This window comes from Ammodytes marinus (genome assembly GCF_949987685.1).
Source record: "Ammodytes marinus genome assembly, chromosome: 20".
NCBI lineage: Eukaryota > Metazoa > Chordata > Actinopteri > Uranoscopiformes > Ammodytidae > Ammodytes > Ammodytes marinus.
In genome coordinates, this window is record NC_137224.1 from 1,480,326 (window position 1) to 1,496,842 (window position 16,517).

General features: G+C 39.8%; 2 protein-coding genes across 4 annotated transcripts in view; one reads left to right on the plus strand and one right to left on the minus strand.

Annotated features, from left to right (window-relative positions):
- LOC307267302 (uncharacterized protein) overlaps positions 1-3,414 on the plus strand; it is a gene marked incomplete at both ends in the record, with an annotated part of 28,491 nt that extends 25,077 nt beyond the window's left edge. The window contains 2 exons of the mRNA XM_080049588.1: positions 685-791; positions 3,217-3,414. Coding sequence (XP_079905714.1) covers positions 685-791; positions 3,217-3,414 — 305 coding nt within the window. The remainder of the gene's footprint in view (positions 1-684; positions 792-3,216) is intronic.
- Positions 3,415-11,282: 7,868 nt separating this feature from the next.
- kansl1a (KAT8 regulatory NSL complex subunit 1a) overlaps positions 11,283-16,517 on the minus strand; it is a 61,152-nt gene continuing 55,917 nt past the window's right edge. For all 3 annotated transcript variants that reach the window (XM_080048844.1, XM_080048845.1, XM_080048843.1), the window contains 5 exons: positions 16,141-16,262; positions 15,144-15,201; positions 13,745-13,857; positions 12,677-12,929; positions 11,283-11,889 (listed from right to left, as the gene is read on the minus strand). In XM_080048844.1, coding sequence (XP_079904970.1) covers positions 11,635-11,889; positions 12,677-12,929; positions 13,745-13,857; positions 15,144-15,201; positions 16,141-16,262 — 801 coding nt within the window. In that variant the 3' untranslated portion in view covers positions 11,283-11,634. The remainder of the gene's footprint in view (positions 11,890-12,676; positions 12,930-13,744; positions 13,858-15,143; positions 15,202-16,140; positions 16,263-16,517) is intronic.

Sequence of the window (16,517 nt, forward strand, 5' to 3'; positions counted from 1 at the left end):
ATGTTTTTTTTTATATTGTTATTGTTTGTTCAGGCGGAGGAAACATTGAAATCACGAATGAGAAGCTTTTTTTTACATAATCAAAAACAAACAGCCCTGTTTTTCATAATACATTTGACGATAAGGAAAGACAGAAATACTACATAGTATTGTCAGATTATTTCTAATAGTATGTAACAACAAATATATGTTTTTAAACTAATTGATATCGGTTCATTGTTGTTCTTTGTTTTCATATATTTTTATAAAAATGTTTAGTAAAGTTTTTTTCGGGAATACAATTGGTGTGAATTATGTATGTAAATTATACAGCACATTGTTTCAAATCAGATTTTATAGTCCAGAATGCAGTTGAGAGTGTTTAAATTGTGCCGTGATCAGGGTTCATATTCTATCATTTCCTCCTTTATTGGGATTGCAGTCAGGTCAAAAAAATACACAGTGTGGTCGTATGATTCTATTTTACATTTTCTTCTATATTGCATTGGTGAGATGCGCCTGGGACTTTGGGAAACAATTCATTGCCAATGACTGCTGCTGTAATTATTGCAAAAATGTCATAAGAAATTTGACGATAAGGAAAGACAAAAATACCAAACTGTGTACTTCAGATTATTTATTTTAAAAATCAGTTTTCCAAATATTGTATTGAATATGTTGCATTGTTGTTCTGTGTTTGTTCAGGCGGTGGACACATTGAGATCAAGAATGAGAAGTTGGAGTTTAAGGTTCAGTCGAAGGTCGGCTCTCTGGACAACATCGGACACGTGCCGGGGGGCGGAGCCAGGAGGGTATGACATCACAACCCATGTGACATCACGACCCATGTGACATCACGACCCATGTGACATCACACACCATGTGATAGAAAACACAACAGAATATATACTTTACATTTTTATAAAAAACAATTATAAAACAAAATAGAATTCCATATTGTTGTTATTTTGAATGCTAAATAAATGCCTTGACATATTTACTTCATGAAGGATGAAAGTCCACGCGTGTGGGCGGAAACGATTACCAGAACCGCCCTCCTCGATCACACAAAAAAATAAATTTTTAGAGCTGAAAACACACCTCTTTCATTCATTTATTCCCCCAATTTTGACCCTTCATCCCATGAGTTTGGCGCTTTTATTCTTTGGTTCAATCTTCTCCATCCAGTTTTTCATCATGATTTATTAATTGTTGTCTGTATTTTCAGTTCCTACATTATTTGTTCATTTAAAGATGGAGTCAGTGATTCTGGAGAACGCTTGTTGTCAAAATCAGTGAATATCTCCTCACGATCCGCTACCTGTCTGTACTGTGTGCGGGCTGAACAACACAGCCTAGGCTCTGTAAACTGGCATGTTGCTAGTAGCTACGGTGGGCCTCCTTTGTTTACATACCAGTTTACAGAGCCTAGGCTGTGTATTTACACTGAATTTTCTTCAGTGCACACACACATTACAGACAGGTAGCTTATCGTGTGTCGACGAAATTCTCACCGATTTTGACAAAAAGTAGATTTCTTCCACAAGAAATTCTCCAAAAATCACTGACTCCATCTTTTAATCACGTTTGATTTTGATTTTGTGTTGTCCTCCTCCATCACATGTTGTCATTATGTTGTCCCGGGCCGGTGCTATAGAGGGACAAGGGGAAAGAAGGCTCTGGCAGCAGCACCTCAGACTCCCCCTCCCTCCTTCCCTCCCCTCCCCTCTCCCCCTCTCTCCTGCCCTCCCCTCCCCTCTCCCCCTCTCTCCTCTCCTCCCCGCCTCTCTCCCCCCACACACCCATCCTGACCAACCCGCTCATAAAGATTGAAGACTCCTGTAAGTACAAGCACAATGTGGGTAGTAGGATAGTTTAACATACGTATAGCAAGCTGAGTGTGTATGATTAGGACAAGTGTGCTGTGGCATGAGTGGGATGGTTTTACACAAGTATATCCACAGATTTAGTAACATGCAGTAGAATAGATAGATAGATAGATAGATAGATAGATAGCTTTATTGTCATATGCACCGTTACAGCACAATGAAATTTGCCTTTTCAGTACACACCTCTCCAGGTGGACAGGAGATAGTGTAACTGCAGGGTCGCAGCGGTGCCGCGCCCCTAAATAAAATAAAAATCATAATTTTCTAATACAGCAACAAAAAAAAGTATGTTGCACCTGACCAACCCATTCATAAAGATTAAGGACTCCTGTTAGTACAAGCAAAATGAGTGGTGTGTAGTATGATTAGGATAGTTTAACATAAGTGTAGCAAGCTGCGTGTGTATGAATAGGATAGTTCTTCTGATCCATACATGCATTTTTTTAGACTTGTGTTAGTACAAGCATAATGTGGTGTAGTATGAGTAAGACAGTAGTAGGATAGTTTTACATAAGTGTAGCAAGCTGAGTGTGTATGATTAGGACAAGTGTGCTGTGGAATGAGTGGGATGGTTTTACATACGTATATCAACAGATTTCTTAACATGCAGTCGAATAAAAATCATAATTTTCAGAGTAATCAAAGTAAAAGTCTCGAGGATGGTTCCAGTGTGAAATTTATTATTTCCGTTTTCTCTCATTCTTCATGTTTCATAAATCCTTATTTTTATCACTTTTAATTGAAAAAATAAATAAATAACATTATCTTTTCAAACCAGAAATACACTTCGTAGCATTGACTGCACCAGAGGCTGCTCTACACGCTCTACAATAACTCTGTTTGTCTGTGTGTGTGTGTGTGTGTGTGTGTGTGTGTCTGTCTGTCTGTCTGTGTGTCTGTCTGTCTGTCTGTCTGTCTGTCTGTCTGTCTGTCTGTCTGTCTGTCTGTCTGTCTGTCTGTCTGTCTGTCTGTCTGTCTGTCTATCTATCTATCTATCTATCTATCTATCTATCTATCTATCATCTATCTATCCATCCATCCATCCATCCATCCATCCATCCATCCATCCATCCATCCATCCATCCATCCATCCATCCATCCATCCATCCATCCATCCATCCATCCCTGTCTGTCTGTCTGTCTGTCTGTCTGTCTGTCTGTCTGTCTGTCTGTCTGTCTATCTATCTATCTATCTATCTATCTATCTATCTATCTATCTATCTATCTATCTATCTATCTATCTATCTATCTATCTATCTATCTATCTCTCTCTCTCTCTCTCTCTCTCTCTCTCTCTCTCTCTCTCTCCTTATAACCCTATTGTATCCCCCCCCCCTCCCCCCTACAGATTGAGAGCCACAAGTTGAGTTTCCGTGAGTCAGCCAAAGCGCGCACAGACCACGGAGCGGAGATCGTTTCACTGGAGGACTCTTCTCACCCGCTCAGCACTGTCTCCTCCTCCGGAAGCTTAAACATGGCGGACTCCCCACAGCTGTCTACGCTCGCCGACCAAGTGTCCGCCTCCCTCGCCAGTCAGGGCTTGTGAATGTGTGAATATGTTAAGATACAGCCACACACAGCCCAAGCTAAACAAAGCCAAGCAAGGGCCACTGTATACCCCCCCACTCTCTCTACCCCTATTATATCCCCCTCTCCCCCCCCACCCCCCACAACTCACACTCCTATGATGATCCCCTATCCCAACTTAGAACTTACTGTAGGCATGGGCTGGTATGGTATTTTGATGGTATGATATTGTTAAGCAAAAATACTTGGGTGGTCGATTTCATAGTTTCGCAGAATTACGATTACAGCATTTTTCAAATTTGTTATGTCTTGGGTAAAAAAGAAAAAAAAAAAATCCTGGACTGATTACACACATACACATTTTTATTTTATTGTTCTTTATTTTTATTTATTTTTAAGAATAGTATGGGGGGTATTTTCAATGCATTATTTTATGGAGAAGAGAGTGACATGCAGAGAACGACCCGGGCTGGATTGTGGGTCAGAATCGCCCAAATAGGATGCCGATTTCACCTCTAAAAATCACGGCCGGATCTAGTAGATATCCGGGTATTTCTAACCATACTAAATCTGGCCACAAGAATCGGGACATCCTAAATCTTTTTTTTTCTTCTACCATACTAAATAGTAGATAGTATTGGAATTGGAACGTAGCCCTTGACTTGACTGTTTCATATCGCGGGTTAAAACCATGAAACCTAGATACCTGCCCATGCCTAGAGTCCCTATAAACACACAGCCACGTTATTAGGAGATGTGAAGCCTTTCCCAATATGTTCCCCGGACTCTTTAGCTACCCATCACTGTTGACCCATCACTAACCTCTGACCTCTGAAAGAAGAGCGAGAAAAAAATACACATTAACACATTCGCCCAAAATGTATTTATTTGCTATTTCTACCTTTTGTAAACCCTGCGTTCCAAATCACATACTCTTTCTTTTTTACTACACTACATACTAAAGTACAGAAGAGTTTTAGGGCCACAGACAGGAGAGAAAAAAAAATCAAATGAGGAAGATTATTTTTTCATTATGTCGAGAAATGTCAAGAATAAAGACGAATACTCTATTGGAGTTAGTGGGGCATTTATGTATTTTCAGCATACTACAATTGAGGTGCATGTATTGGGAAATCCTAAATACTTTTCTGGCGTACTAAATAGTAGGGAAGTATGGGGATTGGAACGCAGGGAATGTCTCCCTTTAAAGGTACAGTGTGTAGAATTTTATTGACATTTTTTTCTTTTTTCAGAACAGACTTGGTAGAGATGGAATATATCATTCTCAAGTATGTTTTAATTAGTGTATACTTGCTTGAAAATAATAATATTTTTTTTTATATTACCATAGAATGGGAGTTTTATATCTACATAGGAGCGGGGGCGCGCTCCTTCCTTCCACCATGTTTCTACAGTAGCTCAGAACGGACAAACGTATCGGCCTTACACATTTTTTTTTATATATATAGTGGGGCGTCCTGGGGAAATGCACCTGTTGGAAGACCAAGAAGAAGAAGAAGTATAGAATAAATAACTAAATACATCTTCACCTCATCACTTGATATTGTGGAAAGACTTGAGACAGTGGTGGATGATGCCATCTTTAGTAACTATAGCTTCTTGTCCTTGAAGGCCACCGTAGCTTCTGTAAATTCTTTAGGGGTTAGAAAGGGAGCGTTGACATCTAGAATCTCACCACTAGATGCCACTAAATATCCCAAAACTACACACTGTACCTTTAAGAGTGAAAACATCTTTCTTCATGCATATCCTGGTGAATCTGACGTCATTAAAACACACTGACTGTGAACCCCTTTAGAAAGTTACGTACCTCTCAATGGGTGTCCCCTGTTGGTTTTCTTTATAAAATTAAAAATACAAAATATCAAGTTGGTAAAATGGAGGGACATGCAGGCTTTGAAATCCCGGTGAGACTACCTGATATCGATTGAGCTTCACATTTGTTTCTGTCCGTTAGTGGAAGGCAGCCCCTGATTGGTTCATGTAGTCATCAATCTAGCCCCTGATTGGTTCATGTAGTCGTCAATCTAGCCTCCAAGTCAGACCAGACCCTCCCCACTTTATCTGTCTGTTAGTGGAAGGCAGCCCCTGATTGGTTCATGTAGTCATCAATCTAGGCTCCAGTCAGACCGGACCCTCCCCCACTTTCTGTCTGTCTGTTAGTGGAAGGCAGCCCCTGATTGGTTCATGTAGTCATCAATCTAGCCTCCAGTCAGACCGGACCCTCCCCACTTTCTGTCTGTTAGTGGAAGGCAGCCCCTGATTGGTTCATGTAGTCATCAATCTAGCCTCCAGTCAGACCGGACCCTCCCCCACTTTCTGTCTGTCTGTTAGTGGAAGGCAGCCCCTGATTGGTTCATGTAGTCGTGAGATATGATGGCTTGGTCTTGAGTTAGATTGACAACTACATGAACCTATCAGAAGCTGCCTTTCCATGTAAGGAATTAACATGTGATCGGAACGCAGGGCCCTCATTGGCCAGGGGTATTTTTCAATACGTCTTCTCCCAGCGGAGATTGGAAAAAGGCAAGACAGATCCGAATGTGAAGCTAGTGCGCGATCATGCTAGCAATCACCGGGCTACGCTTTTAAAAGAAGTGCTAGGTTGTGCTAAAGCAGACAGAGTTATTAATTAACAGGGTAAAGGCGTAAAGGTGTGTGTGTGTGTGTGTGGGGAGGGGAGGGAGAGGAAAAGGGGGAGTTGGAAAGTTAAAAAGTTGAAAAGAAAAGTAGCAAAATGTTTTCGTTATAAAGGCAGAACGTTTAAGTTGCTTACAGACCCTCAACTGATGGCTGTGCTTCTTCGTGTAGTCCCCCAAAAAACAGAAAAAAAAAAATTGAACGGCTAGAGTAGTGACTTTTGGTTTTTATGTTGGGCACAGTTTTATAACCGTATACTCTGTGGATATAATATGAACATGTATTTGATATGACGAAATCCATTTGTATCGTGCCTGCTTACTGTCAGTGTTATTACATTTTTATTTTTTTTGCTTTACTGTAAATGTGCTATGAACGCTTTGAAATTTTGAGAAGGAGGTGGGAGAAAAAATTAACCTTAAGTGTAACTTTTTATGGCCAAATTTACGAACGATTCAACACAGTATTTAAAACTGCTATAGGCGCATTAACAATAGCTAGAATAATGAATAATATCCCCATCATTGAAATGCATATCACGGGGCGGTTGGAGTATACTTAAAAGAGGCCACTACATGAATTGATGCTATATGCTAGGCTACTATTTAGGCTACTATTTATCATTTAGCTTAAAAATGCTAAGCTAGGCTAATGGAGTGTAGAGAAAAAAAAGGCTTAATATCAGCGAAATGAACCCAGTAATGTTGTATTTAAATGTAATATTATCAAACCATGAGCAAGTGTTCATACCAGACTGAGTTATAAGGCGTATTGTATTGAAACGAAGTGTCTCTATAAAGGTTGGAAACAAAACACAAACTAGTAGCCTATTTTAAAAATTCACTCGACAAGAATGATTAATTATGGGAGTCTTGCAAAAGCAGAGGGATGGATGGAGTGAAGGATGGATGGATTGATGGATGGATGGATAGATAGATAGATAGATAGATAGATAGATAGATAGATAGATAGATAGATAGATAGATAGATAGATAGATAGATAGATAGACGGACGGACGGACGGACGGACGGACGGACAGACAGACAGACAGACAGGCAGACAGAGAAGTGGTTTGATAGATGGTTGGATGGATGGATGGAAGGATGGATTGGGCAAAGTTGAGATAAAGGGACATAAGAAAGCATATAGAGAGAAAACTGTGCAGCACAATAATTAGTTAATTTGCTCGGACAGCCCATCAAAACATTTCATTGTGACATGGAGGATTTTAGGATAAAACTAAAACTGATTTCATGCTATTTTTTGGTGGTGGGGGGGGGGGACTCGAATGCACCCTCAGTAAAACATCCTTTACTATAGCATTAAAATTCACTTATTTGGAAAAGGTTGGCCTATATTCTGAAGAATGAAGCATGAAAAACCACCTCTAGACCAGTTAGTGTATACTATTTTTTTGGCAGTGGGGGACTCAAACCTTGGTAAAATAGTGTTTACTATAGCATAATTGTAATACTATAGTACACTTAATGGCAAAAGATTGGCCTATTTTGAAATCTGAAGCATGAAAAAACAATCTTTAGACCAGTGAGTATGCAGTGGTCGTCTGTCCACACTAATTTTGGCCTCGAAGTTAATTGAACTAAAGGTGATTAAGGTATAAAAGTATTGAGGGAGTTCTTACATAGTGACTTTCCCGATCTTGTATTTATTCAAATTAAATGAACGAAACCATTTGCATATTAGTTTTTAACAAGAACATGTTCCCTTGAAGAAAAAATATTTCAAAATAAAAATAATTTCAGAATAAAATAATCCTAACATGTTGATCCTAATATTCCTGGTGATTCCAAACGATTGCTATGAGTGAAACCAACTTCTCGCATGCACTGGTATCATGTTAAAGACAGCTGCCGTATGCTACTTGCCTCCCTTTGCTATACCCTCTGTATAATACACGCTCTTAATTTGAAAGGATACACTGAAAAAATGTAATAAAAATGTGGTTTTAGAAAGATTGAAAAAGTAAAAAAAAAAGGCAGACACTTTCGCTCCCAACCGTGAGTGTGTTGAGATAGAACATCCACACAACTTTCAAAAATGCTTTTTAAGTCAAAGAGTCGACACGTATTATATAGGACTAAAGGGGTGTACTGCTTGCAACATTATCTGCATGCGAAATTCTTTGTATTTTTTCCTCCAAAATAAACCACATTATTGGACTGTAGGTGCACTGATAGGGGATGGAAGAAGTGTAGAGCGTGCGTAAAAAGTGTGTGTGTGTGTGTGTGTGTGTGTGTGTGCTGTCGGGAGAGAGGTTTCTGCAAGTTAAAAAACAAAAAATCATACACACACCCCCCAATTTTTTTTTTTTTTTTTCTTTGGGTTAATTCTGACGCTGTACAGTTTGTGGAAATGTGATTGTTCGTCGTTATTGTGCATTTGATCAATAACTGGTTTATGATGATTCTCGTTGCTGTATATGTGTATTTGAAAAATAAAATGCTATGAAGTCACCGACGCTGTTGTGTTGTCATCTTTGTGAAGGATTTTCAACTCATGCAAACTTTGTAGAATTACTCAGAGTGGTATTTTTACTAGCAAACATCCCTACATGTAAAAAAAAGGCAATGGTTGCGTTCCGAATCGCATACTTTCTACTATATAGTATGTAGAAAAAAGATTTAGGATGTCCCGATTCTTGTGGCCAGATTTAGGATGGTTAGAAGTACCCGGATGTCCTACTTCATGCGGCCAAGATTGTTAGTGTTGAAAAGTGCATCCTATTTGGGCGATTCTGACCCACAATCCAGGGCGCACGTGAAGTGACGTAACATCGACGAAGCCTCCATATGAAAACAAACGGGGATGCGACGGATATAAAAGCAAGAGGCAAGATCAAGGCGCAATGTTATGATGAAATAAGAGAGAAAAGTATGTCCCAATAGTATGCCTACTGCATCCTAACTAGATTCTTTTTATCGTCAGATGTAGTATGTAGAATAGAAAAAAGAAAGAGTATGAGATTCGGAACGCAACCTATGTGTCTAAAAATCTGTACTTTCTGCTCACTTAAACACACTCCCATCCATGAATTTTAGAGGAGGATGTAACCAGACATTGTTAATTTAATTTTTTTTTTTTTTCTTAAAATCATTTTTCTAGCAGGGATCTCAGGGCCAGAGAGGCTGTTGGAGGCAGTGCGGTTAATCAATGACTGATCACTTCCATATATTTTGGGACTTGATAATAATAATTGATAATAATGGCTTTACCTGCCAATTTTAAATTTTTCCTTCACATACTTGTTAGTAATTTCTGTGTTAAACTTACTGCCTATAAGACATTTGTTTTCTTTTTATATATATATATTTTTTCTTTGTTTATATGTAACCTGGAGAGGTCACTCGATAAGCCCATTCGGGTTTCTGACCTCTCCAGCACATACTCTTTTAATCTTTACATGTGTTAATGTATTTGTTGAGTGTGTTGAGTGTGTGCAAATAAATAAATAAATAAATAAATAAAATAGTGAATGAGTGAGAGAGGGACTTGAGACAGTTTTCCAACAGTGAATTGTAAATGGACTTGTCTTTATATAGCGTTTTTTTTAGCGCTTTACATCTCTTACCACATTCACCCATTCATACACACACACACACGCACACACACACACACACACACACACCGATGGCAGTGAAGGACTTGAGACCAGAACCAAATCGCTCCAAGTTAAACATAAATGTTTTAATGGTACTATTTACAAAAAAGAAAAGAAAAGAAAAAACAAAATTCTGCCTTTTTTTGATTAGGTTATAACTGCTGCAACAATCGAACAGGTACATTGACATCTTGCTTATAAACTACAAACAAAAAAGAAAAGAAAAGAAACAGTGATTGAATGGCTGTGGCATCAAAAAGACAGTGTGTAAAATGAAAGAAAAACAACCATAGAATAGATTTTTTTTGCATAGCAATTAGTTACTTTAAAGGAGGGGTGTATGAGGGGGAAATGGGGTAGATGCAAAAGAGAGTGTGGTTATGATGACATAAGGGGGGCGGGGGGGAAGGGGGTACGTAAAGACAGGGGGGAAAAAAATAAAAAAAATCCATCTTGCAACAGAGCAGTCCTAGATCCGATTAATCGATTCATAAACTATTACACAGCAGAACAATTTTTTTTTCCCTTAAATTTGAAAGACCTGAGCTTAGGGGAAGGTGTGTGGCGTCTAGCGTAAAGCGGCTACACATTTCAAAAATGTTCAGAGGGGCAATCAGAAATCCAGAAAAAAATTGTGTGTTATGTCGTTTTATTTTGCGACATTTTTTTTTTTAACTTGTTCTAATAGAGTAAAGACTGTAGGGAAAAGGGGAGTGAAATTAGCAAATGGTACAATCTTCCCGGTAACTTGCGATTTTCGATTTAACTTTTTTTTTAAATAAATCTTACTGTGTGCCGTTTTGTGTGATAAGACTAACATTATTTATTAGCATGTTTTTTTTTTTTTCTTCAAGCATGCAGCAGCAGTAGCTTTCGGTAGGGCAAGTGCTCTCTTAAAGACCAAAAAATCGGCCCAAAAATCCATCTCTCCCTCTGTGCCAATCTAATTTTCTTTTTAATAAACAGAAAAAAAGAAAAACAAGTTGGACTTAAAAGAGGTTTAAAAGGATCTTGGGACAACATCTTGTCATAAAAAGGAATGATGATTTTTTTTTTTTTTTTTTTTTAAACTATTTCAAAAAAATAAAAACACACAATAGGAGAATGTGTTTGTACGCTGGAACAGACGGGAGGAACAAACATAGAAAAACGAAGAAAAAAAAAAAAAAAAAAAAAAAAATTATTTCAGCAAACCAACGAAACCTAGACTTGGCAGTTTGGGGATGAAGTGCTCTGGTGATTCTCAGACGACCTCTAGTGGGCTAAAGAAGAAGGGACCACATCTCAAATGTACCTGTTTATTTGGATGAGTGGGAAGGGGGGAGGGGTGAGGGGTAGGGATAGGGGGTTAAGGTAAAGGGGATAGGGGGTGTGGGGGAGATAGGGGGGTGTATTTTTTCTTGTTTTGTTATTTGTCACTCCACTAAAAATGTACATGGGAATTACAAGCAAACTAGTCGATAGAAAACAAACACCCTTTGGCCATATTTTTGAGAGGAGTCCGCTACATAGTGCGCTACGAGAGTTCACGCCACATATGAAACAACCACTAAGGAAAGCCCCCCCGTCCCCCCCCGTCCCACCCCCCACACACCTCGTCCCCCATGTACATTGTTTAGCCTACTACACAAAACAGTTTTTGTAACGTGTGTTGTTGTTTTATGCAATTTTTTTTTCCAGCATTTTTTTTATTTTTTATTATTATTATTTTTTATATTTATTACATTTATCCATTTTTTGTTTTTTTGTTTAATCGCCGTGACAAAAAACAAGTGTAAGGGAAAGGCTTCTATCTCCATAATGTTCCACTAAAAACTGTGAAAAGTATTAGACTGGTGTTTGAATATCAAACAACAGGAACCCATTTAATATCATATTCTGCATCGAGGTTCTGCTTGTTAATGCCAGAGAGGGTCTGTGTGTGTTTTGTGGGCGGGGCTTAGCGGCCTGTCAGTCATTCATCGGTGCATTGGCCCCTTATTGTTGTTGTTATTGTTGTTGTGTTGTTGTTGTTGTTTGGGGCCGTTGCTGTCGTCGTCACACAGCGGCGGCAGTGTGTCCATGTCGTTGTTGTCGTCGTCCAGGCGACCGAAGGCCGTGGTTGCCGGGCAGCCAGAGATGGTTCTGATGCGATGTCTGAAGGGCTCGGGCTCGGGCTCGGGGGCCGGGTCCTCGGGCAGCGGGAAACCACGACGCTCCCACGGGGCCACCGTCTGGAGACATGGGCACAGAGACATGGGTTAGATGGTTAGTCATTATCTATATTTATTATTATAGTGCCACAGTCTGGAGACAGAGGGGGAAAGATGGTTTAGATATGGAGGATTGGATCAGTTTGTGCATAGAAATAAAACAAAATCTTTATTTTACAAGAACAATGTTTAAATATAATAATAAAAAAAAATCTGACTTGTGTATGACTAGACTTTTCTTACATATCATATATACAAAAACTTCACTAAAATAAAATCTAAAGCCAATTTCAACAAAAGGCACAAGACACGTTGGATAAGGGATAGGAAGAAGCCAGGACTACACCCCATTCTGCACCATAAACTAAATTTGAAATTAATTAAGAATTTGAAATAAATACATATATTCATAGTAATCCTCACACACCAGTCTACTCCAATTAATGTCATACTTAATAATTATAAATATATATATTTTTTGTTTATATGTAACCTGGAGAGGTCACTCGATAAGCCCATTCGGGTTTCTGACCTCTCCAGCACATACTCTTTTAATCTTTACATGTGTTAATGTATTTGTTGAGTGTGTGCAAATAAATAAATCTAAATCTAAAAATCTACTTACAAGCTATTTAAAAAGTATCAGTGCAATTTACACCTTTCTCAGTTCAGCAGCTTTCATTTTAATACCAGTTATTTCATCAATGTATTTACTGCCTTTCAAGGCCTTTAACAGGGTCTTTTGAACCATGATTTAACATAAGGATCTATTCGTTATGAGTTGATCTGAATCTGTCGCAGCACGTACCCGTTCTTCGAAGGTGAAGTCTGGAGTGGAGCAGCGTGTGTCCTCACTAGAGAGCAGCCTGTGGGAGTCCCGGGAGCAGGGCGTGTGGGGGTTGGAGGTGGTGTCTGGGCTGGGGGGGCTCATGGGGGACGGGACGTAGCTGTAGTCGTGCAGCAGAGGACAGTGAGTCGGGTCGGGGGAAGCCGGCTGAGGCGTGGGGGGGTTGGTCCCACACAGCAGGGGAGTGGTGCGCCCGTCTATGGATTTATACGACCTGGGAGGGGGGAGGAGACAGAGGAGTTAGATTAGAATACAATGAAAAGGTGTGGGTGTGTGTGTGTGTGTGTGTGTGTGTGTGTGTGTGTGTGTGTGTTTGTGTGTGAACTTGTGTAACTATTTTTGCTTTGAAATTTGAGCTTTAAGAGTGAGGACATTTTGTCCGGTTCTCACTTTCATGAATAAGGTTAGTGTAAAGGTGCGAACACACTGCACTCTGCGGCGCGGCGGTTGGCCGCGCGAATCGCAGGTTCCGCGCCGCGTGATCATATTGGGTCATATTGTGTCCGCCGCCCGACCAGAGTAGCCTTCTCTACTCTGGGGATATGCTGGCGCTGGTGCGAACCGGTGCTGAGAGCACCAGTCTGCTGTGCTGATGGTGCTTTACCCAAGCTAACCGGTGCTAACTTGGTTCATAAAGCAACACTGATAGCTGTAACACAGCAGGCAACAGACACATAGGCTATTCACAGAACTTATGGGAGCAAACTGTGACTATTATGTTTTCATCCATCTTAATTTCCTCTGTCCGTCGTCCCGAAGTGAGTGACGTCAGGAGGAGCTCAACGCTGATTGGCATTTAGTTTTGATGGTTAGGGTAAGGGGCTAGGGAATGCATTATGCCAATGAATGTCCTCATAAGTATATCTGAAAAAATGTGTGTGCGAGCAGACAGACGGACAGAGTGTGAGTGAGTGAGTGTGTGAGTGAGTGAGTGAGTATCTGAGTGAGTGAGTGAGTGTCTGTCTGTCTGTCTGTGTGAGTGAGTGTGTGTGTGTGTCTGTCTGTCTGTGTGAGTGTCTGTGTACCGACCTGCTCCCCCTCCTCTTGGCCGGAGCCAGGGCCATCCAGGTCCAGCGTGATCTCTCCTGGTCCTCGTAGGCCTGGTGCAGCACAGTGAACGCTGCGTCCGTCAAATCCTCAACCTGAACAGACACAACAAGTACACACACACACACACACACACACACACACACACACACACACACACACACACACACACATAAGGCAAGGCAAGGCAAGGCAAGTTTATTTATATAGCACAATTCAGACACAAGGCCACTCAAAGTGCTTTACAGGGGCAAGATTAGAATACATAAAACACATTATAAAACATTTAAAAGCGAATAAAAAAAAGAGGGTATAATACAGAAAAACACACTATCTTAACAAATCCACCTGCAATTTTATTTATTTATTTATTTATTTTTATCTTTATTTCTACAGGTAAATCCCATTGAGACCGAAGACTCTTTTGCAAGGGAGACCTGTTTTCCTTTCCCACGTTACCATTCACACACACACATTCATACACCGATAGCAGCAGGCTAACTATCGACATTCACTATTCGCAATAACATAACACCATCAGGAGCCCGGACATCAGCTCACTAAAGTATAATATAATAATAGTATAAGTTTGTTCACTTCGGTATAATACTGAAAAAAACACTTTTTTAATCCAATTGAATTGAGAAAATACAAGATATCTTATTCAGGGAACTTAGATTTACAATAGACTTTAAGACTAAGGACCTGCAGTTCTCCCGTCTTGTCAAAACTAATTACATTTTTTATAAATCATATTGATCAGAAATATCAACAGATGTATTAAATGTCACTAGACTGAACCGCCTCAACCTTTTTGTGAGAGACATAGAGAGAGAGAGAGAGAGAGAGAGAGAGAGAGACAGAGACAGAGACAGAGAGAGAGAGAGGGGGGGAGAGAGAGAGAGGGAGAGAGAGAGAGAGAGAGAGAGAGAGGAGAGAGAGAGAGAGAGAGAGAGAGAGAGAGAGAGAGAGAGAGGGAGAGAGAGAGGGAGAGAGAGAGAGAGAGAGGGAGAGAGAGAGAGAGAGAGCGAGAGACATAGAGAAAGAGAGACATAGAGAAAGAGAGAGAGAGATAACCTTGGAAGAGTTTGACCACCAGGTGTCACTGTTCACTCACTGCTAGGATTATATTTGAGTCCAAGGTTTTAGTTTCAATTATTATAAGATGTGAATAAAATAAATAAATAATTTAAAATTTCTCAGAACGCACATATTAAAAGGTGGAACCAACAGACACAAATATATTTTCCCTTGCAAAAGAGTCTTCGGACTCAATGGGATATACCTGTATAAATAAAGGTTAAAAAAAATAAAAATAAAAATAAATTGTGAAAGTATATTATCACACAGAACTATTTCTTTGTTGTTCAAAGTGACATACCTCCCGGTCATTTTCCTCTTCCGTTATTGGCAACGAGAAAACGTCCACAGATCGCCACCTGGACATTAAAATAAATGTTATTCAGGAAACCAGCAGTGACAACAAGGTTATTAAAGGTGCACTGTGTAACTTTGGGTGTGTCAGAGAAGTGAAACATTTTCTAAGAAATGTTCTCATAACGGAATAAACAAACTTTCCTCACAGGGAAAAGGTGATCCCTGGAACACTGTTTGAAGTTAGAAAGCTTCCTGAAAAGTTACTGTTTCACTGTTGTTGTTTACAGCAGCAGGGCCCACAGTTTGGTTTGCAAACATATTCTAGTCTTATGTGTGGTTCCAGTGGCCTCAAAATAATAAAGTTTTGATTTATGATGATAGAATTATTCAATATTAAGAATTACATGTAGAGAAAATATGTTTTGTAAACTAACTGCACGCTCGGTGAATGTAAACAAATCCCCCTCCTCTGAAACTACACACTGCACCTTTAACAGAGCATATGAGTAAACCAAGCAGACAGTTCCAGCTCTAGTGTTTGATGACAAACATATATAGATATTTATGTATTTACTTTGGTGTGACGGAGAATTTACAGAAGCTACGGTGGCCTTCAAGGACAAGAAGCTATAGTTACTAAAGATGACATCATCCACCACTGCCTCAAGTCTTTCCACAATATCAAGTGATGAGGTGAAGATGTATTTAGTTATTTATTCTAGTTTGGTAAACTAACTGCAGGCTCTGTGAATGTAAACAAATCCCCCTCTTCTGAAGCTATAGATATTTATGTATTTACTTTGGTGTGAGGGTAGAATTTACAGGAGCTACGGTGGCCTTCAAGGACAGGAAGCTATAGTTACTAAAGATGGCATCATCCACCACTGCCTCAAGTCTTTCCACAATATCAAGTGGTGCATTTCCCCAGGACGCCCCACTATATATAAAAAGGTGTAAGGCCGTTAAGTTTGTCCGTTCTGTGCTACTGTAGAAACATTTACCTTGGTGTGAGTATCTCCTTATACTGCAGCTTCTCCACTCTGGTCGTGGCCGCCACAGACATCGGGATCACGATGTTGTTGATGTCGAAGGAGCTTTCCCCACGTCGCCTTTTGATTGGCTGCTGCAGGACGGGACAAAGGAACGTGTCATCAAAACCACCGTACGAGGATCATTCCAGACAAGATTTCATTTCATTTCATTTAACTTTTATTTATACTGTAGAGATCAAATCGAGTGTGTGTGTGTGTGTGTGTGTGTGTGTGTGTGTGTGTGTGTGTGTCCCTCATTTGCAATTATGTCGAGTCAAACAAATGCAAAGGCAAAAAGACAACAATACAAACACAATATACAATGCAAATACATCAAATCAAAACAG